This window comes from Gigantopelta aegis, chromosome 5 (assembly GCF_016097555.1).
Source record: "Gigantopelta aegis isolate Gae_Host chromosome 5, Gae_host_genome, whole genome shotgun sequence".
Taxonomy (NCBI): domain Eukaryota; kingdom Metazoa; phylum Mollusca; class Gastropoda; order Neomphalida; family Peltospiridae; genus Gigantopelta; species Gigantopelta aegis.
The window spans coordinates 1,262,092-1,284,591 of record NC_054703.1 but is presented as its reverse complement, the minus strand read 5'-3'; the positions used below and the strand labels follow the sequence as shown (position 1 = coordinate 1,284,591).

Sequence of the window (22,500 nt, the reverse complement as noted above, 5' to 3'; positions counted from 1 at the left end):
AAGCGTCTGGGCCCATATTTTCGAAGCTATCTTAGTCGTACGAAATCCTATAATCATCGTAGGGTGTGACGTCACTACAGCGCACGCCATAGTGACGTCATAGCTTACGACGATTTTACGATTTCGTAGGCTAAGATTGCTTCGAAAATATGGACCCAGGACTGGATTCGTGCGATGTGTGCGTCTGCTAAATGCTTGCCGCCAGTCCCTATGAAACACTCGTATATGGTGGATATGCCTAAAACGCAAGCAGCAGACACAGCAGACGCGACAATCGGATCTCGCACACACACACCGCATCCAGTCAAACATGTTATGACTTGCAGCTTTACAGCTGAGCAATGCATCAAGGTAAAACTGTCCTCAATAGACAACACAACAGACTTGTTTGGTGCATGTGTTCTGTGTTCTCTAATGCGTATCTTCCCTCGCTAGTCAACTGCAAAACGTCTGACGTTATAGTCAGTAATTGGATGAGTGTTACTGTGGTAGGAAAATGGGTGTCATTAGGCGCGTGTACAGAAATGTATGCGGGGGGGGGGGGGGGGGGGTCTAGGTTACGGCGGGTGACATTTCTAGTGGAGTCGAGTCTTGCTCGTCCCGAAAATACATTATGAAAAGGGAAAATTTACATAGGCAGCGGGGGGTTACGACCTCCGAAGCTCACCCCCTGTACACGCACATGGTTATTTCAGTTCTAGGTGGTGCACGTTTGCTATTTATAGTTAACGCACCTCCTTTAAATCAGCACATGCCCCTCCCCCATCAGAATATTGCTCAACCTTGCACCCACCCACCCACACATACACACACACACACACACACACAGAGAGAGAGAGAGAGAGAGAGAGAGAGAGAGAGAGAGAGAGAGACAGAGAGACACAGAGACACAGAGACAGACACACACACACACACACACACACATACACACACACACACACACACACATACATACACCGAATCTTCGACTGCACCTTAACTATTCAAAATGAGTCATTTAGAGTTGATGTAGCATTAACAATGGGTGAGATCTATTCTTTTGACCCTTAAATTTGTCCCGCCCGACTATTCCTTTGAAAGCACATACTTAAAAGCTATTAAGCTATGGTATGGAGAAATTGTTATATCATCCCCGGCTACAAACAAACAAACAAAAACAAACAAAAACAAACAACCCCAGAACAACAAACAACAACGACAAAGGCAATTGTTTAAAGTCTAAAATCAAACAAAAGCTTTTTATTTCAATTTACAGATGCAGTCCAAGCTGTGCGGATTATGCCCCCTGTCGGCGGCGGGTTTGCGCTGGTGCCGATCGCCGGCCTATCAAGGGAGGAAACTGCGATCCTGGCGGCGTTTCTCATAGCGCTCGCCTTCTTCCTGTTCTTCCTCTTCTGTATCTTGTGTTGCCTCTGCCCCTGGCTCGGATGGTGGGGGGGATTTTTCGGGTGAGAATCTAGTCACAAAGTTAAAGTGTATTTTCATTTTACGACACTACTAGAGCCGATTATTAATAAATCAGTGTGCTCTATTGGTGTCGTTAAACAAAACGGGGCGGGGTTTAGCTAAGTCGGTTGAGTGCTCGCTTGAGGTGCTTGCGTCGCAGGATCGAACCACCTCGCTGGATACATTCAACTGATTGGGTTTTTCTCTCGTTCCAATCAATGCACCACAATTGGACAAAGGCTGTGGTATGTGTTTTCCTGTCTGTGGGAAAGTGCATATAAAACATCCCTGGCTTCATCAGGAAAAATGTAGCGGGTTTCCTCTGATGACTACGCGTTAGAATTACCAAATGTTTGACATCCAATAGCCGATGATTAATTAATCAATGTGCTCCAGTGGTGTCGTTAAACAAAACAAACGTTAACGGACAGACCCTAGTTTCAACCCGTTAAAATTAACACTAAGTTTAGTTAATCTACAAACCTGTAACACACTTGGATAAATGAATGAATGAATGAATCAATGTTTAACGACACCCCAGCACGAAACATTTGGATAAAGTTACAATTGAGTGAAACAGTAGTCTGTGACTTTGAAATGGTGAAATGCCCTGTAAAAATAGACTAAAACGTGACTCCATAACTGTTACTTCTCAGACGCGTGTGCGTTTTAAAAAATATGAGAAATGCATTTTGTGATAATAAAAACACCAGGATGACCAAAAACACTTCGAATGTACGGAAATTGATAATATAAAACATAAAAGCTAAGTAAAGTATGATTTCAATCATCAAAAACGGCTCTAATAGTCAAAAAATTTCTTAGTGTTTAAAAACTAGGGTATGACCCTTTAAACAAAACAAACTTTAACTTTATAGATTAAGTTGTGCTGGGGTGCCGTAAAACCAGCATTCCTTTCCTTTTTTTAATAACATCTTCTGTCCAGACGACATTTTATTTGATTGATTATGACATGCATTCATGCAGCATGCAGCAAACTAGTAGCTATTCGTTTCACCAATACATCTCCGTCATTTTATAGAGTTATTAATCACCGGTGACAATAAAGAATTGAATAACCTAGGGAACATGTTTAGTGCAAGGTAATACAATTAGAGATCGGTTAATGCAGGATGGCAGTTAATGTAATAAATGTACCTTATATCACTTCATTTGTCTATGATTATATATAAATCACACCCACCATTGCTTTGCACGTGTGTATTTTGTATAACTATGTTGTATTATTTATGTTATGTATTCACCTTATGAGTTGTAAAACTCCAGGCAAACAAACAACTTGAACTAGACATAAAATTGAATAATGTTTTTCTCCTAACTTTTCGCCAAATATCGCATTTGCATGATCATGATGATAAAAAAAATTAAAAAATAAAAAATAAAAAATAAAAATGTTTTCTTGTATTTACAGCGGTGGTGCTGCGGCGGGAGCAGGAGGAAAACACAAACACGAACATCTGAACGCTGTGTAAGTGACAATTGGCGGGATCTAGCTCAGTCGGTGGAGCGCTCGCTTGAGCTGCTTCTAGCTTAGGATCGAATCTCTTCGGTGGATCCATTCGATGTTTTTTATTATGTTATTTATTTATTTATTTATTTATTTATTATCTATTTATTTATTTATTTTTGCTTCGTCCCAACCAATAACCTGTGACTAGTCTATCAAATACCGTGGTACATGTATGTGCTGTCCAGTCTGTGGGCTACTTCTCGTTCAAGGCAGTGCACGACGAATGGTATATCAGGCTGTGGTATGTACTATCCTGTCTTTGGAATGATGCATGTAAAGGATCCCTTGCTACTAATGGTAAAATATTCCCTCTCTGAGAAAATACGTCAAGATTCTCAAATGTTTTACATCCAGTTGCCGATGATTAATAAATTAGTGTGCTCTAGTAGCAAGCGATCTGTTATATGCACCATCCCGCAGATAGAATAACACATACCACGGCCTTTGATACACCCAGTCGTGGCGCACTGGCAGGAACGAGAAATAGCCCAATGGGCCCACCGAGGTGATCGATCCTAGACCGACCATGCATCAAGCGAGCGGTTTACCACTGGACTACGTCCTATCCCGCCCCTAGGTGCTGGTAAGTTAATATTTAAAGTCAGTAAACGTAACTCTTGGTTTTCACTTCATTTAAGCCTATTTTCCTTCTTGTATCTAATAAAGATTCAAGCACGCTGTCCTGGGCACACACCTCAGCTATCTGAGCTGTCTATCCAGGACAGTGGGTTAGTACTTAGTGTGAGAGAGAAGTCGGTGCACTGGCCTTACACCATAGAGTCGTTAAACTCGTTCTGGGTGAGATGCGAACCTAGTGCCTATTAGACCGGTGTAAGTCCTGGTTACATCTGAACGACAAAACCGTAAAACATGGTCAGGACCGTATCTCTGCACAATGTAGAGTCCAATGGGCATTTGGCACAGCAGTGGTTGATTCCACGAATCTCTATCGAGTGCCTCGTCTGTAGGAGGACAGCCACTCGCGAGAAGATCCTTTACTGGAGGTTTCATCCCTCTTGCACCGCCACAAAGAGGACTGCCACTCCCAGACTAGTTTAAAGGGACATTTCTGTGTTTGCTGCTACTCTCGATTCACTAATATCAAAACCTATATTAGCTCGGCCATTTACCTTTCGACCGACTGTTCAAAATTGCGCCAAATTCCCTCAATCAAAATTGCGCACCCTTTTTTGGGGGCATTTAACTGCTCCATTCAAATTCCATAGCACCACCACCTAAATGCGCCTAAAATATTAATAAAGGAATAGATATAAAATATAGTTTTAGGACTGCGCACCAATTTCTGTAAGAGCCCAATATATATTTTTGGCTGTAACATTCAAAATTGTCCCATATATTTCTGTTCCGGATCAGATCACTGGCTATCCAGAGACCGGGCCCGGGACAGACATGCTTGAAACCCTAGTGGTATATAAGCATGTAAATAAATATTGGAATGGAATGCTCTCAACTGACAAGTACCGTGTAAGAAAATCAACATAGATCGACCACGACATTTTTCAATTAATGTCCCCTGTGCCCGACCACCGCCTAGTGTTGGTGTTATACAAGTGGCACCATACCACTTGCAGAGTTGTTATCAGTTAGTACTACATATAACAAGTAACTTCAAGCCAATGGGTTATTTCAATACTACAGAGGTAAACCTGCGTGTAATCATCAAAGAAAGATTTCAAAAAGCTTATCAGAATTTCGTAGTATTTTTTTTATGAGGAACTATTTCCTAAACCGGGCTATATTAAGATGGTACAGCGAGTTACGACACGACACATGGTGGCGCGTTGCCTTAAGGGTAAAATAAGCAATTTGTTGTGTCTATCCCAGTGATCACAATAGAAAGTAAAGTTTGTTTTATTTAACGACGCCACTAGAGCACATTGATTTTTTTTATCTTATCATCGGCTATTGGACGTCAAACATATGATCATTCTGTCACTGTTTTTTAGAGGAAACCCGCTGTCGCCACATAGGCTACTCTTTTTACGACAGGCAGCAAGGGATCTTTTATTTGCGCTTCCCACAGGCAGGATAGCACAAACCATGGCCTTTGTAAAACCAGTTATGGATCACTGGTGGTGCAAGTGGTTAATGTCCCCTGTACCCATTGAGCCTTGCAGAGTACTCACTTAGGGTTTGGAGTCGGTATCTCGATTAAAAATCCCATGCCTCGACTGGGATCCGAACCCAGTACCTACGAGCCTGTAGACCGATGGCCTAACCATGACGCCACCGAGGCCGGTGATGATCACACTAGGTGCACAGTGCTTATTATAATTCAAAATAATTCTAACCGATTGTGTAATCAAAAATTGATCGATCGGTTGGTGCAAAGTGATTATATATAACCGATGATCGACGATGACATTCCAACCGATCCCCAACACCAATAACTACAGCTGTGATGACATGCACTCATGAACCACTGTCATAACAGTGATGACACCAGGTGTTCATATCCTTCAAAGGGACAGACCCTAGTTTTTAAACACTGAGGCATATGTCTTTGAAATCAAACATTACTTATATTTTATTGTTTAGATTATCCATTTCCGTACAACCGAAGTGTTTCTGGTCATTCTGGTGTTTCTAATGCCACAAAATGCATTTTTCATATTTTTAAAAACGCACGTGCGTCTGAGAAGTAACGGTTGTGGAGTCGTGTTTAATCTGTGTTTAAGGGTATTTCAACCTCACAGACTCTTGTTTCACTCTGTTGTATCCAAATTTGTTACAGGTTTGTAAATTAACCAAACTTAGTGTCCATTTTTATAGGTTGAAACTAGGGTCTAGGTGAAAAATATGTCTAAAGTGTTTCTTCTTTTTCTTCTGCGTTCAATCAAGATTTGGCCGTATTAGATCAATAATCCGGATGTGATGACGAATAGTGACGCCTTCCGGAGGTCGTCGATAAGTCCCCAGAGTTTGATATTGAGGGGTGTGTCTTGTGTCCAAACTTTCTGACGGTTCTCTTCCAGGTGTGGGCAGTTTTGTAGGATGTGTTCTGGCGTTTGTTCTTCAGCATCACATTCACATTGGGCAGTATCCGCGAGACCCATTTTTTTCAGGTGTTTTTTCAGCCGGCAATGTCCAGTTCATAGGGTCTGTCCCTTTAAACATTAATATTTGAACATTAATAATAACTAACTGCGATGATGTTGTATTTACAGGACAGGTGCCGCAAGCGCTGCTAGTGCCGCTGGTGCCGCTGGTGCCGCTGGTGCTGCCGCGGCGGCGGGTCGCAAGAATGAAGGTGGACACTTGAATGAAGTGTACGTTATCATCATTATAAACATCGCTTTTGTTAACATCATAATTATGATCATCACTACCATAATTATCATCACATGATTGTGATAAACATACAATGATCAGGAATGAATTAATGTTTAACGACACCCCAGCACGACAAATACATCGGCTGTTGGGTGTCAAACTATGGTAATGCAAACAAATAAAGTGATGATCAACATCAATATAAAAATTCAAGATTTAACTAAAAACAGTGTAAAGAACTGTGCAAAAATACAAATATCACAGATAGATACGGACATTTACTCAAAATTTCAATTGTGCTGTATTGGCCATTCTCAAAGAGAATGTTACACCTGCACCACGGTGAGGTTACAGCACGCGCAGGGGCCATATGATCAATACACAATACACAGTGACAATACACATATCTACAACTAGTATATCATCATCATCATCATCATCATCATCATCATCGCCAAAACAACGACCACCATAATATCTATGAGAATGGTGATCATAATATAACTGCGATGATACTTATCCATAACAATCATCATCATAATCATTATCATCGTCAACATCATCATCATCATCATCATCAAAATCATGACCACCACATTATCTATGCTAAGGGTGAAAATAAAATAAATGCGATCATATTTATCCATAACAATCATCATTATAATCATCATCATCATAATCATCATCATCGTCATCGTCATCATCATCGTCAACATCATCATCGTCATCATCATCATCAAAATAATGACCACCACATTATCTATGCTAATGGTGATCATAAAATAAATGCGATCGTATTTATCCACAACAATCATCATTATAATCACCATCATCATAATCATCATCACCGTCGTCATCATCATCATCATAATCATATTTAAAATCATGACCACCACATTATCTATGCTAATGGTGATCACAACAGAACAGCGATGATACTTATACATAACAATCGTTATTATAATCATCATCATTATAATCATCATCGGTGTCACCATCATCAACATCAACATCAAAACCACGTCCACCACATTATCTATGCCAATGGTTATAATAACATAACTGCGATTATTTTAATAATTATCATCATTATATTCAACAGCATCATCATCGTCATCGTCGTCTCCAAAGTCGGGTCACTGTTAATCGATAGGTGTACGCCAAACATTAGTCGCTATACCAAGCTTTCTTTCTGTCTATTTTGTTTTTAATATTCATGAATATTGTAAGTAGTAGAGCGTAACATATAATGTTATAACAATGATTTTTTTTTTTTTTTTTTTTATAAACGTCTTTTGCACTATTACAAAATCGTTTTAAGACCAATTTGAAACCGCTGACAGTAAATTATCTTTTCACAAAATGTGTATTCTGTATTATTGTCACGTCTTTTCAGGTATAAATTACCCCGTGCATGGGTCGATACGTTTCGAGGGTAAGTAAACAAGTATATAATTTTAATGGATAGGCTCATTGGATGACACTTTACTGTATATTGGGACGGAGATTTGACTTCTGCATGCATTACATATATTATTGTATGACATCAACTCAAGACTACCAAATGTCACGACAGAGTTGACCAACTCACCGATCTCACGACTTCTACGACTGTCCAGCCCAGTGGTAAAGCGCCCTCTCGATGCGCGGTCGGTCTGGGATCAATCCCCGTTGGTGGGCCCATTGGGTTATTTCTCGTTCCAACCAGTGCCCCACGACCAGTATATCAAAGCCCTTGTTATGTACTACCCTGTCTGTGAGATGGTGCATATAAAATATGCCTTGCTACTAATCGAAAAGAGTAGCCCATGAGATGGTGACAGCGGGTTTTCTCTCTGAATATATGTGTGGTCCTTAGCCATATGTCTGACACCATATAACCGTAAATAAAATGTGTTGAGTGCGTCGTTAAATAAAACATTTCTTTCTTTAATTAATTAATAGGCTCATTGGATGACAATTTACTGTATATTCGGACGGAGATTTCGTTTCTGCGTAATTTACATATATTATTACATGGCATTAACGCAGTCTACCAACTGATACGACGGAGTTGACCAACTCGCCGCTCTCACAACTTTTACGACTGATTACTTGTTAATCTGAGAGCATCAGTCGAAAATTGGGAGTTGAAAAGATAAATTACAACGCAACCGTCGAGTTGGCCAACTTCGTCATGACATTTGATAGGACAACCCTAGCATAACTCCACACAGATAAACTAGTCATTACCGGCTACCTTATACCTAAAAATAAAGTGTGTTTTGATTAACGACATCACTAGAACAAATTGATTTTAAGTGATATTCGGTGAAAAGTCATATCTTACCTGTTCTTTATATGCAGTGAAAATATTGAAACCATCTCTCTCTCTCTCTCTCTCTCTCTCTCTCTCTCTCTCTCTCTCTCTCTCTCTCTCTCTCTCTCTCTCTCTCTCTCTGTTATCTATCTCTGTTGGTCGACATTTTAACAATCGCCAAACACTTATTTATTTTATTAATTTTTTTTTCTTCTTTCTTTGCAGAATTCCAGAAGACCAGCTTGATGCAAAAATTAGGGAATTGGAATCGTCCGGCTGGGCGGGTTTACGTCACAACTCGGGGTCGGGGTATGGTGGTGGAGGATACACCGCGTCTAGTGGCTACTCTACTGGTAACCGGGCCATGATGCGCGGAGCTGGCGGCCCTATCGGTGTTTCGGGGACTGGTGACGTCATCAATAGAAACATGTCTACGTTTTCCTCCCATCATGGCGCTCTGACGTCAGGACGTGATGCGATGATGGCATGTGGTTACGGTGACGACTTGGCTTCTGGTTATTCCAGGTTCGTGATTATTTTATGACAGACAGGTTTGTAGTGGAAACTATTACGAAGGAACCTGGGTGTTGGGGTGTCTGTCCATCCCCCCCCCCCCCCCCACTGTGTACGGCTTCTTTTTTCTTCTTCTTTTTTCTTTTTTTTCTTTTTTTTTCTTCTTTTTTTTTTTTGGGGGGGGGGGGGGTCTTACTATATATAAATAAAAGTAAAAGTGTGCCACATACACACATCCCACTATGGAGGCTGTGAACCGCCCACGAGGTTATTATCCCCAAACACACACACACACACACACACACACACACACACACAGAGAAAGAGAGAGGGAGACCCACAGAGAGAGAGGGAGAGACCCACACACAGAGAGAGACACACACACAGAGACACACAAAAACACAGAGAGACACACCAACACACACACACAGAGAGAGAGACACCTACACACACACACACACACACACACACTCACAGATACAGAGAGAGACACACACACACACACAGAGACACCTACACACACACACACACACACACACACACAGACTGAGAGAGAGAGAGAGAGAGAGAGAGAGAGAGAGAGAGAGAGAGAGAGAGAGAGAGAGAGAGAGAGAGAGAGAGAGAGAGAGAGAGAGAGAGAGGGAGAGGGAGAGGGAGAGGGAGAGGGAGAGAGAGAGAGAGAGAGAGAGAGAGAGACAGACAGACAGAGACAGACAGAGACTATATCGTTTCTACGGACCAGGACCCATATTCACAAAAAAGTGTAAATTTACGTCTACGACTAGCACTTACGTGTGCCGTAGATTTACGTTTACGTGCAAGAAGCACCTTATTCTCAAAGATGGTCGTAAATGTAAACGTAACTTAGTTGGACGTAAATCTACGATTTAACATTCTCACTGGAGTAATTAATAAAAACACATTAGAAACGATGGCTACCGGGTAAATAACAAATGCGCAAAACGCAATTTTGTTTGTCGTCTGCTAACAATAACATTGCGAACAGTGAACCATGGCATTTTGGTATTGGTGGGGATCCGCGTTTTGGTACGAACTTGAGGACATATCTTAAAAAGGAAAAGATAACTCAGGAGAAATTGGCCAAGTCGAAAACATCCGTTCGATCACGAACAAAAATGTGTTCAATCCGTGGGCGTTCGCCATAGCAAACTGCTTCATTTTTTGGAAATTCTGCTAGTTTCCGTAAATAATAGTAAATAACGGCGATCGTGCTTGATTTATTATATGTACACAACTTACGTGCAGCGTTAGTTGCAACCGGAGGCACTCTTATATTTACGTCCAACTTTACACGTAACTTACGTTTTCGTTGTTTCGTGAATAGCTCTTCAGTCGTAGATTTACGTTTACGTGTAAAACTAGGCTTACGATATTTTGTGAATATGGGTCCAGAATTCCTTGTTGTAATTCCAGGTCATGCAAATGTAATACTTTTTGTGTAAAAAAAAAACACATTGCTGTGCTCTGATCACTTTTAGTTGGTGTGTTTCTTTAAACCGATATCATGAGAGAAAGAACGGCCCAACAGAGATTGTCCTTTGCAGAATACATTACCCTCAAACAGGCAGAGATGCATAAAAAAAAAATCCACGGACCTAGTATTACTAAAAGTGCTATAGCTACTAGAGGCGCATACAGACTAAATGCGGCGCGTGCGTGCGGTCCAACTGAACTTGCGTCTGATGTGTCTGTGGCTTGCGGTTTGGTCATATACACCATATACATAGAGAATAATACATGAGTGGCCGTTAGATAACATTTATCTCACAACGAGTTGTTTTAAACTGTATCTAACGAGCGAAAGCGAGTTTGATACGTTTTTAAACGAGTTGTAAAATAAATTGTATCTAACGGACACGAATGTATTATTCTATGTCTTACATATCATCAAAAACCAGGTTTTAAGCAAATTTTTTAATCTTTTTCGACTAAAAGTAATGGACAGCCGTTGCTCTTGTAGCTAACTTACGCGTCACAGACCCATGGATGTCAGGTTAACCATACGTCACAGTGTAATCGATTTCCATCGTGTAGTTTTTCATTTGATGTATGGCATTGGTGACCTGGTCATCACCTAGGAGCAGCCAGTCGTATGTCTTGAAATTGTTAACACACGTACATGTGTAAACAACCATGTGTTATCAAAATCAACGCATGATGTTCTCACCAACGGGTGTGTAAGAAGGAAGGACATGTTTTATTTAACGACGCACTCAACACATTTTATTTACGGTTATATGGCGTCAGACATATGGTTAAGGACCACACAGATATTGAGAGAGGAAACCCACTGTTGCCACTTCATGGACTACTCTTTTCGATTAGCAGCAAGGGATCTTTTATATGCACCATCCCACAGACAGAATAGTACATACCACGGCCTTTGTTATACCATTTATGGAGCACTGGCTGGAACGAGAAATTGCTCAATGGGATCACTGACGGGAATCGATCCTAGATCGATTGCACATCAGGCGAGTGCTGAAGTAAGAATATTATTTTATTCGTTGTACATGCGTTGTGTAGACGAACGCATCCATTCTAGACGGTGGGGCGGGACGTAGCCCAGTGGTACAGAGAGAGAGAGAGAGAGAGAGAGAGAGAGAGAGAGAGAGAAGAGAGAGAGAGAGAGAGAGGGGAGGGGGAGGGGGAGAGAGAGAGAGAGAGAGGGGGGGAGGGAGATAGAGAGAGAGAGAGAGGGGAGGAGGAGAGAAAGAGAGAGAGAGGGAGAGAGAGAGAGAGAGGGAGAGAGAGGGGGAGGGAGAGAGAGAGGGGGGAGGGGGAGAGAGGGGGGCTATATCATGGTTTTTTCGAATACAAGTCGTTAAATAAAACATGTCTTTCTTTCTTTCCATTCTAGACGCTATTATTGAAACTAGTGCATTCCGATTTTATGTTTTTTAGCCGCATCCGTTCATTATGATCCTTAACACTATAGAGAAACATATAGCGTAAATAATGGTTATCCGTGGCCGACTGACCGCGACCTACACCGGATATTGTTACGGTCTTGCTATAATGACTTTATGCTATCAGTATTTAAGTCTTCTATTAACGGCATACTGTGTAGGTCACTTACCATTATTCCAGTTCGTAGACGTTCATATAACTTTAACATTGTACACAATATTTCGCATGTTATTAATGCATTTCTTTCATACTATTTAAATGATAAAGTGTACAATGAATTGTTATAAAATGAACGTTATCTTTATAATCTTCAGTTTGTGTCAATTTGGAACTGTTTACTCATTATCAATTTGATGTGGGTTTGTTTGTTTGTTTGTGTTTTTTTTTTTGTTTTGTTTTTTGTTGTTGTTTTTTTTTTTTAGGGGGGGGGGGTTGTTGTTGTTTTAGGGGTTGGTTGAGTGTTAAATATGTCTATAATTGCTCAATTACAATTTTGTGCTATACAAATATGTGTATATTATTATGTGATGTTCAAATTATGAATGCAGGGGCGGATTATGGCGGGTTTCCCAGTTGCACAGAAAACCCCCTCGGCTAAAAAAACCACACAAAAACAACGACGTAGATCTAAATTGATGTCCACGTAAAATTTATAATTTCAAATTATAACATCTACATATTGTTTCGGACCCCCCTCCACCCCACCCCCCCCCCCCCCCCACCCCACACACACACACCACACCCCTTACTTGGCAGGATTCTGAATATCTTCTGGCCCAACATCATAACCAACGAAGAACTCGATAAACAAACCTCCACACAGTCACTGGTATCTGAGATCAAGCGCCGAAGATGGCGCTGGATTGGCCATGTTATCAGAATGCCTCAAACAGCCCTACCAAGAGTGGCACTCCGATGGACTCCTCCTGGAAAAACGAGGAAGACCGAAAAAAACATGGAGGAGGACAGTAGAGAAGGAAATCCGAGAGGGCAGTCTGAGCTGGGGGCTGCTGGAGAAGCTGGCAAAAGACAGGCAGCAGTAGCGATCTCTGGTTACAGCCTTATGTGCTTCTTAGCACGAAGGGGATTAAGATAAAGACCCCTTACTTAAAGCATGATCCGCCCCTGGTATGTGTTCCAAATCAGTGCATATGTATTTTGCAATGTTTAGATTATGATAATTATGTTCTGTACCTGTGTATTATGAGATATTTTTATATACCAGTACGTGTATATTATCATGTAATGTTTAAATTTCAGAAGTGGGTTGTCGGCTTCCTCAAATAACAACATGTTGTCAGCCCGGGGTGGTCCAATAGTACAAGGGCACCATACGACTGACGTCATAAACTACACCCGCACGAACGAATTCTCCAGCTCGCGTGACGCCACAAACAACGAGAGGCGTGGTTACGCGAACGATTTCTCCTCCTCCTCCTCCTCTCGTGACGTCACGGACAGCGGAGGGCGGGGCGTTGGCAACATGGCCGTGAGCACGTTGAGGGATGTGGGGGAGGCAGCGGGGTGTGTAGAGGGTCTGAAGACGGTGCAGCTGGTGAAGGAGACGTCACAAAGGACGACCACGACGTTCGATGGCGACGGCGGCAAAGAGACCAAGAGGACGACGACAACTAAATACTCGACCGGCGGCGTCGCCGAAAAACTAGCGGAAATAAAACAGATGTTCTTCGGAGGCCCAAAAGAGGTTTTAAAAATATTGTTTTTTGTTTAACGACACCACTAGAGCACATTAATTTATTAATCATCGGCTATTGGATGTCAAACATTTGGTAATTTTGACATAGTCATAGAGAGGAAACGATACCACTAGAGCACATTGATTTATTAATCATCAGCTATTAGATGCCAAACATTTGGTAATTCTGACATATAGTCTTAGAGAGGAAACTCGTTATATTTTTTCCATTAATACAAAGGGTTCTTTTATATGCACCACCCCACAGACAGTATAGCACACACCCCGGCCTTTGATATACTAGTCGTGGTGCATTGGCTGCAATATGAAATAGCCCAAAGGGCCCGCCGACAGGAATCGATCCTAAAACCTTCCGCGCATCAGGCAAGTGCTTTATCACTGGGCTACGCCTCGCCCGGTATTGTTGTGAAATGCGCCTGCATAATAAAATATCTTCACAGTTTACTGAACCGTAACCACTTATGAGTAGTATATATTTGTACATGAGTATGCATGTCAATTCATTCCTTCGGGGTTTTTTCTGATGTTTTTTTAAAGGTAGTTGGTGGCAGTCGCGTGACATCCACCACAATGACCTCCAACAGTGGAGGTCGAGAGATTGCCAAGGTAACGAGTACAGGGTATCCAGCTGTGATGACGTCAGGGACTGGAGGCATGGAGATGGTGTCTATGTCGAACCGCGGTGCGCAGGGACAGGGAGCGATAATACTGCAAGGATTGAATAGCGACGATTACTTGTACGAGAGAGAGATACAGAGGTTTGTAATGACGTCACAGTGTTATTCTCTTCTATGTTTTTAGTTCTCATTTTCCATGTTATCTATATTTCTGACGTCACAGTTTTAGTTTGTTCTCTGTTTTAATTCTCATTTTCCATGTATCTATATTTCTGACGTCACAGTGTTATTTCCCTTTCTGTTTTAGGTCTCATTTGCCATGTTATCTATATTTATCTATATTTCTGACGTCACAGTGTTATTCTGTTCTCTGTTTTTAGTTCCCATTTGCCATGTTATCTATATTTATCTATATTTCTGTTCTCTGTTTTTAGTTCTCATTTTCCATGTTATCTATATTTCTGACGTCACAGTGTTATTCTCTTCTCCTTGTTTTAGTTTTCATTTTCCATGTTATCAATAGCCTATTTCTGACGTCACAGTCCTGTATTTGTTTTAGTTCTTATTTTTCGTGTTATCTATATTTCTGACGTCACAGTCCTTTTTTTTTTTTTTCCTTTTTGAGTTCTTGCTTTCCGTGTTATCTGAATTTCTGACGTAACAATCTTATATTTTTCCTACCACTTATTTTGTGTGTTATCTGCATTTCTGACGTCAGAGTCATCTATTTTTCTTAGTTCTTATTTCCTATGTAGTCTCAAGTTCTGACGTCACCGCGCCATATTTTCTCCAGTTGTTACTTTCTGTGTTATTGGTGTATTTCTAACTACACAATCTTATATCTTCTTAGTCCTTAACTTTAGCTATTATTTTTTTCAAAACATAAAAAATAAAAAATAAAATAACTTGTTGAGCAGAAAATAGAACAGAAAACGACTATAAGAAAGTGTTTTGTTTTTTGTGGGTTTTAAAAATATTTTTTGTGGGGGTTTTGTTTTCGTTTGTTGTTTGTTTGTTTTGATTTTCGTTTGTTTGTTTAATGGTTGTTGTTTTTGTTTGTTTGTTTTTGTTTTTTGTTGTTGTTTTTCTTTTTGGGGTGTGTGTTTCTTGGGGAGTTGAGGGGTGTTTGTTCTTTGTTGTTTGGGTTTTTGGGGTGGCTTTGTTGTTGTTGGGGATTTGTTTTGTTTTGGTGGGGGTTTTTTTGTTGGGTTTTTTTTTTTTTGGGGGGGGGGGGGTGGGGGGGGGGGGGTCTTTTTTTAACTGAGTAATTGTTAACTCCAGCAGTGTGGAATGAACAATTATTAGAATTTATGCTTCCTTCGTTGTCTTATTTCCAGAGAAATCAAGTTCTCGAACAAAGAAAATTTCACGAAGCTGTATAACGCATACCGACGTTATCTCACAGATACCGACAAAAATACACAGCTGTGATGACGTCACCCCACTACAGCCGCCTCTATGACGTCACGACCGGCACTGAGTTAACTTAAAGGTGCACTCTCAAGGCTGCCTTCCTTATTTCTTAACTTTTGCTTTGAAAAGTATGTGTTGGATCTATTAACTTATAGTTTATTATTAACATTTGTAAAAATAGCGAAATATGGCAATTGTAACTGGTATATCATAGGCCGTGATATGTTATATGCTGTAGATTGTTCAAATAAAAGAGTCCTTGCTACTGATGGAAACACCGTCCTCGGTGGTGTCGTGGTTAGGCCATCGGACATAACCCAGATCCTACCAGCTTTGAGCAGCCAATGGCTTAACCATATAGCACCGTGTGTGACCAGTGAGTTTCTACCTCCCGTCCCCCGGTACTTGGATGCGAACTCAAAACCTACAGGCCTTGACTAGCCAATACGGCTGAGTGTGTGGCCAGCGAGTTTGCGAGACGACCGCTTGTCATGGGATGTGTTGTAGTTAGCAACTCGGTAGTCAGTATAGGATCAACTTCAACCGAAGTGACAAACGGAGGAAACCCACTCTGACACTCGTCTGACCTATTGGAGGGATTAACAAAAGAAGACTCGGTTAACGCCGTCTCGTTTCGGACTAACCGCCCTCGGTGGTGTCGTGGTTAAGCCATCGGACATAAGGCTGGTAGGTACAGGGTTCGTAGCCCGGTGCTGTGTCCCACGCAGAGTTTTAACGACTCAGTGGATCCCATGACAAGCGGCTCAGTGGGTAGGTGTAAGGCCACTACACCCTCTTCTCTCTCACTAACCACTAACCACTAACAACTAACTCACTGTCCTAGACAGACAGCCCAGATAGCTAAGGTATGTGCCCAGGACAGCGTGCTTGAATCTTAATTGAATATAAAAACGAAAATAAATTGAAAAAAAAAAGGAAAAGTGTGGTGGAATTCCTCTTTAAGACTATATGTCAAAATTACCAAATGTTTGATATTTAATAGCCGATGATTAATAAATCAATGTGCTCTTGTGGTTTCTTTAAACAAAACAAACTCTAAACTGTCTCTGACAACAGTCAACTTGTTAGAGTTTGTGGACTTGGCCGATTTCATAGCATTTGACATGAATCGAGTTGCACTGAACGCGACTCTGTTTACGCAATGCAATGTACAAGCTCAGTTCAGTTTTGTGTATTTTCGAGTTATTTTTAAAAAGAGTATATGTAGAATTTATCCATTTATAGTTATTTATTATTAACAAATGTAAAACTAGCGAAATATCGCACTTGTAACTGGTACTGGTATATCAGAGGCCGTGGTGTGTTATCCTCTGACAGTGTCTGTTGGATCCGACGCCATATAACCAAAAATAAAATGTGTTGAGTGCGTCGTTAAATAAACTATTTCCTTCCTTCCTTCCGTGTCTGTTGGATGTACTCTAGTGAGGTCGTTAAACAAAACAAACTTTAACTGTCTCTTTTACTCCCTCTCAGTCGTCCCCGTCGGTGGGCCCATTGAGCTATTTCTCGTTCCAGCCAGTGCACCACAACTGGTATATGAAAGGCCGTGGTATGTGCTATCCTGTTTGTGGTATGGTGCATATAAAATATCCCTTGCTACTAATGGAAATGTGTGGAGGGTTTCCTCGCTAAGAATATATGTCAAAATTATCAAACGTTTGACATCCAATAGCCGATGCTTAATAAATCAATATGCTCTAGTGGTGTCGTTATACAAAACAAATTTTAGCTTTAATGTTGTAACTGAGATACTGCATATTGTAATTAATTAGGTCACGTGACCCAGATATTTAGAGTTGAAATGCTGCCCCGGGCTCTGAATCCAGTGTGGCGACAGCGGGTTTCCTCTCTCTATATCTGCGTGGTCCTTAACCATATGTCCGACGCCATATAACCGTAAATAAAATGTGTTTGAGTGCGTCGTTAAATAAAACATTGCCTTCCTTTCTTCCTGAATCTAGTGGGACGTAAGGAAGGGTTGACCCAACCTTGACCCAACAGCTAATCCCAAGGCCATCTTATAACTGTGTGTGTCTTTTTCATAAACAATTTACTTGTTGTACTGACAGTCACAATATGCCATCAGAATCATTACTGCTTGTTCGAAGTACTCTATGTATATCTTTGTTTGCTGACTCCAGATTGGCTGATAGTATGCAGTAAACTGACCTGTAGCGAGCTATAAAAAGTGTGCAATAAAAATGTATTGTATTGTATGAATGCATTGTATTGTATTGTTATTTGTATTGTATTGTATTGTATTGAGTCCTGTCACCACAGGTAACAACAAACAATATATATATATATCGTTTGTTGTTTCCTGTTATATATACACAGAGAGAAATAGAGAGGAGAGAGAGAGAGAGAGGAGAGAGAGAGAGAGAGAGAGAGAGAGAGAGAGAGAGAGACAGACAGACAGACAGACAAAGACAAAGAGAGACAGAGAAAAAGAGAGACAGGGAGGAAGGCAATGTTTTATTTAACGACGCACTCAACACATTTTATTTACGATTATATGGCGTCGGGCATATGGTTAAGGACCACAGAGATATTGAGAGAGGAAACCCGCTGTCGCCACTTCATGGGCTACTCTTCGATTAGCAGCAAGGGATCGTTTATATGCAACATCCCACAGACAGGATAGGACATACCACGGCCTTTGTTACACCAGTTGTGGAGCACTGGCTGGAACGAGAAATAGTCCAATGGCTCCACCGACGGGGATCGATCCTACACCGACCGTGCATCAAGCGAACGCTTTACTACTGGGCTACGTCCAGCCCCGAGAGAGAGAGAGAGAGAGAGAGAGAGAGAGAGAGAGAGAGAGGGGGGGGGGACCTTGCACTATTAGAACAGAGAGAGAGAGACAGACAGACAGAGAGAGACAGACAGACAGAGAGAGACAGAGAGAAAGGGGACCTTGCAATATTAGAACAGAGAGAGAGAGAGAGAGAGAGAGAGAGAGAGAGAGAGAGAATGATAAATAAACATTGGCGGAGACCCATTGTCGTTGTACATCCCCCTTGAAATCAGCAAATAAATATCTTTAATCATTTTTCCGCAGACGGGGCAGTACGTAAACACGGTCTTTTATACATCAATCGTAGAAGAAGAAAAAATTCCACCGACAAGAGTCGATAGTGCGACACATCGCACCTCATGTCATTCGAGGAGACTTTGTTGTGTGTGTGTGTGTGTGAAGACTTTTTCATGCTCCTATACCACTAAGGCTTCGAGCATGTGCACCCCGGGTTCGGTCTCTGGAGGCCAGAGACTTTGACTTTAATATTACAACATGATCCTATACCACTGAAGTTTCAAGCATTTCCACTTGGAGCAGACGACTTATCTGAAGCTGACTATACACCGCGTCACCGTCTGTTGATTCACACGGTCGAGTTATCGATTCGCTTGACTTGCTAACGTTTTCGGCGACAGCTTGGTCTGAGAGTGTTTTGTACTTCGTGTCCCGTCATACAATCATAGGGAGGGCGGGTCTCACTGACGGAACAAAAAAAAACCTGGTTATTAATATCAGCGGTAGGCCTGCTACACTCCATCGTACAAGAAAAGAACGACTAATCAAAGTGTCTCTGAATTATTTGAAGACTTAATTTGAGATATTCCATGTCCGTCCGGTATTTTAATCATAAGAAAGAAAGAAATGTTTTATTTAACGACACACTCAACACATTTTATTTACGGTTATATGGCGTCAGACATATGGTAAAGGACCACACAGAGTTTGAGAGGAAACCCGCTGTCGCCACTACATGGGCTACTCTTTCCGATTAGCAGCAAGGGATCTTTTATTTGCGCTTCCCACAGGCAGGATAGCACAAACCATGGCCTTTGTTGAACCAGTTATGGATCACTGGTCGGTGCAAGTGGTTTACACCTACCCATTGAGCCTTGCGGAGCACTCACTCAGGGTTTGGAGTCGGTATCCGGATTAAAAATCCCATGCCTCGACTGGGATCCGAACCCAGTACCTACCAGCCTGTAGACCGATGGCCTAACCACGACGCCATCAAGGCCAGTTTTAATCATAAGAAGGCGTGTATTTAGATCAGTCGACACAGCGTTGATATGAGATGATTGGGTCGTACGATCGAATCTCATCGGCGGACCACTTTTGTTTTGTTTTTTCCCCCGTCCCAATTTGTTTACAACTGGTATACCAAAATCCGTGGTGTGTGATGTCCTGTGTGTGGGAAAGTGCCTGTAAAAGATTTCGTTTAATAAAATACAGCGTGTCAGAATTGCTAAATGTTTGACATCGAGTAGCCGATAATTAATTAATCAATATGCTCTAGTGGTGTCGTTAATCCACCGAATCGTTCTTTTATGGGGAGGGACGTAGCCCAGTGGTAAAGTGCTTGCCTGATACGCGGTCGGTTTGGGATCGATCCTCGTCCGTGGGCACATTGGGCTATTTATCGTTCCAGCCAATGCACCACGACTGGTATATCAAATTCCGTGGTATGTGCTATCCTGTCAGTGGGATGGTGCATATAAAAGATCCCTTGTTGCTAATCAAAAAGAGTAGCCCATGTAGTGGCGACAGCGGGTTTACTCTCTCAATAACTGTGTGGTCCTTAACCATATGTCTGACGCCATATAACCGTAAGTACAATGTGCTGAGTGCGTCGTTAAATAAAAACATTTCTTTCTTTCTCTAAGACTATCTGTCAATAAATCGATATGATCGAATGGTGTCGTTAAACAAACACACAAAATCAATTAGTCGATGATTAATTAATCGATACGCATTCAGCGATATGCTCTAGTGGTGTTAAACAAAAGAAACTTTATTTTACGTCATCGTAAGGTGCGTATTTATTACGGAATGACGTTTACACGTGTGCTCAGTTCCTGCACCGGCTACTAAACCTATACACGGAAATAACTTCCGATGACGTAATGTCTTTACTTAAATGGCCAACAACTACATCATATCTATAGATATTAAAGGGATATTCCTGAGTTTGCTGCATTGTAAGATGTTTCTCTTAAAGGGTCATTCCCGAGTTTGCTGCATTGTAAGATGTTTCTCTTAAAGGTTCATTCCCGAGTTTGCTGCATTGTAAGATGTTTCTCTTAAAGGGACATTCCTGAGTTTGCTGCATTGTAAGATGTTTCCGACTAATAAAATATTTCTACGATTAAACTTACATATTAAATATATCTTCTTGCTTAGAATATCAGTGTCGGTATATTCAATATGTTTCTGGTCGTCTTAATAATAAATATTTGTAAGAAACCCAAACTGGATTTTATGTTGAAATAATGTCGTACATACGAAAAAAACTAAATTTTAGGAAATAAGATGAAATTTAATCTAGTACAAATATTAGAACGATCAGAAACACGTTTAATATACAGCCACTACTATTTTGTGCAAAAAAATATATTTGATATGTAATTACAATCGTTAAAAGTACATCTTAAAAAGTGCAGCAAACTCAGGAATGTTCCTTTAATTTCATAAATTATGCAGTTTGGTTTTAATGAACTAGCGGTGTTTAAATATCCCTTTGTCATACTGACTGGTTACAAAAGTTTGTTTTGTTTAACGACACCACTAGAGCATATTGATTTATTAATCATCGGCTATTAGATGTCAAACATTGGTAATTCTGACATATAGTCTTCGAGAGGAAACCTGCTAAATTTTTTCATTTCATTTCAACTTATTTTCGTGCTTATATCCAATCAAGGTTCGAGCACGCTGTCCTGGGCACGCACCTCAGCTATCCGGGCTGTCTGTCCGGGACAGGGGATGTGTTGTTAGTGAGAGAAAAAGAGGGTGTAGTGGTCTTACACCTACGCAATGAGTCGTTAAAACTCGCTCTGGGTGGGAGACGGTACCGGGCTGCGAACCCAGTACCTACCAGCCTTATGTCCGATGGCTTAACCACGACACCACCAAGGCAAGAGATGTTTATATGCACCATCCCACAAAAGTAAATAAAATATCGTCGCATTTTTGAAGTTACAGTTTTGAATCTTTTGTTATTTTAACAATGTTTGACATATAGGCATACATGTAATATATATGTACATAAAGTCTGTTTTAAACATTTTAATAAAAAGAAAATCGTTATATTGTGCCAGACGTGGTCAGTTACATTGGGACGAGAAAATCTGACAGGTTTTTTCTTTCTTTGTTTCTTTATTGTTGTTTTTTTGTTTTTTTGTTTTTTTGTTTTTCTTTCCTTCTTTCCTTCTTTCTTTCTTTCTTTCTGATTTTATAGGTCAAAAACAGGTTTGTTTCTACTCAACCCACCTTTGGGGGGACAACCCACACTTTGTATGTATTGATGTATGAATATCTATATATTGTATGTATGTCGAAGTTGACTGTTACATACATATATATTAACGCACTGGCGCAAGGGATACTTATGTATGTATGTATGTATGTATGTATGAATGATTTTATAACATTTAATACAATAAATAGAAAAGTTTGATCGGGGGGCATGGCCCTGTGTCCCCCCCCCCCCCCCCCCCCCTCACTACGCCACTGACTCATATAACTAAATAAGAATTATATTTGATACATACATTATATAATAAACGTGTCCGTGTGTGATCAGATTAACCCACACTTCTTACAAGTCAGTGGAATTTTACACAGCTTTCAGAATTTAGTATCCTGCTGAGAGTTGTGTCCCAAACAGCACGACTGGTCCTGGAACTGGTCGTAACGAAA

General features: G+C 40.9%; 1 protein-coding gene across 1 annotated transcript in view; it reads left to right on the top strand.

The window, feature by feature from the left end:
- The window catches only part of LOC121373272, a 24,405-nt gene extending 7,872 nt beyond the window's left edge, over positions 1-16,533 (top strand). Inside the window, exons 3-10 of the mRNA XM_041499793.1 lie at positions 1,256-1,448; positions 2,879-2,935; positions 6,166-6,267; positions 7,668-7,706; positions 8,796-9,095; positions 13,275-13,719; positions 14,269-14,489; positions 15,686-16,533. Coding sequence (XP_041355727.1) covers positions 1,256-1,448; positions 2,879-2,935; positions 6,166-6,267; positions 7,668-7,706; positions 8,796-9,095; positions 13,275-13,719; positions 14,269-14,489; positions 15,686-15,779 — 1,451 coding nt within the window. The 3' untranslated portion in view covers positions 15,780-16,533. The remainder of the gene's footprint in view (positions 1-1,255; positions 1,449-2,878; positions 2,936-6,165; positions 6,268-7,667; positions 7,707-8,795; positions 9,096-13,274; positions 13,720-14,268; positions 14,490-15,685) is intronic.
- The last annotated feature ends 5,967 nt before the right edge of the window (positions 16,534-22,500 follow it).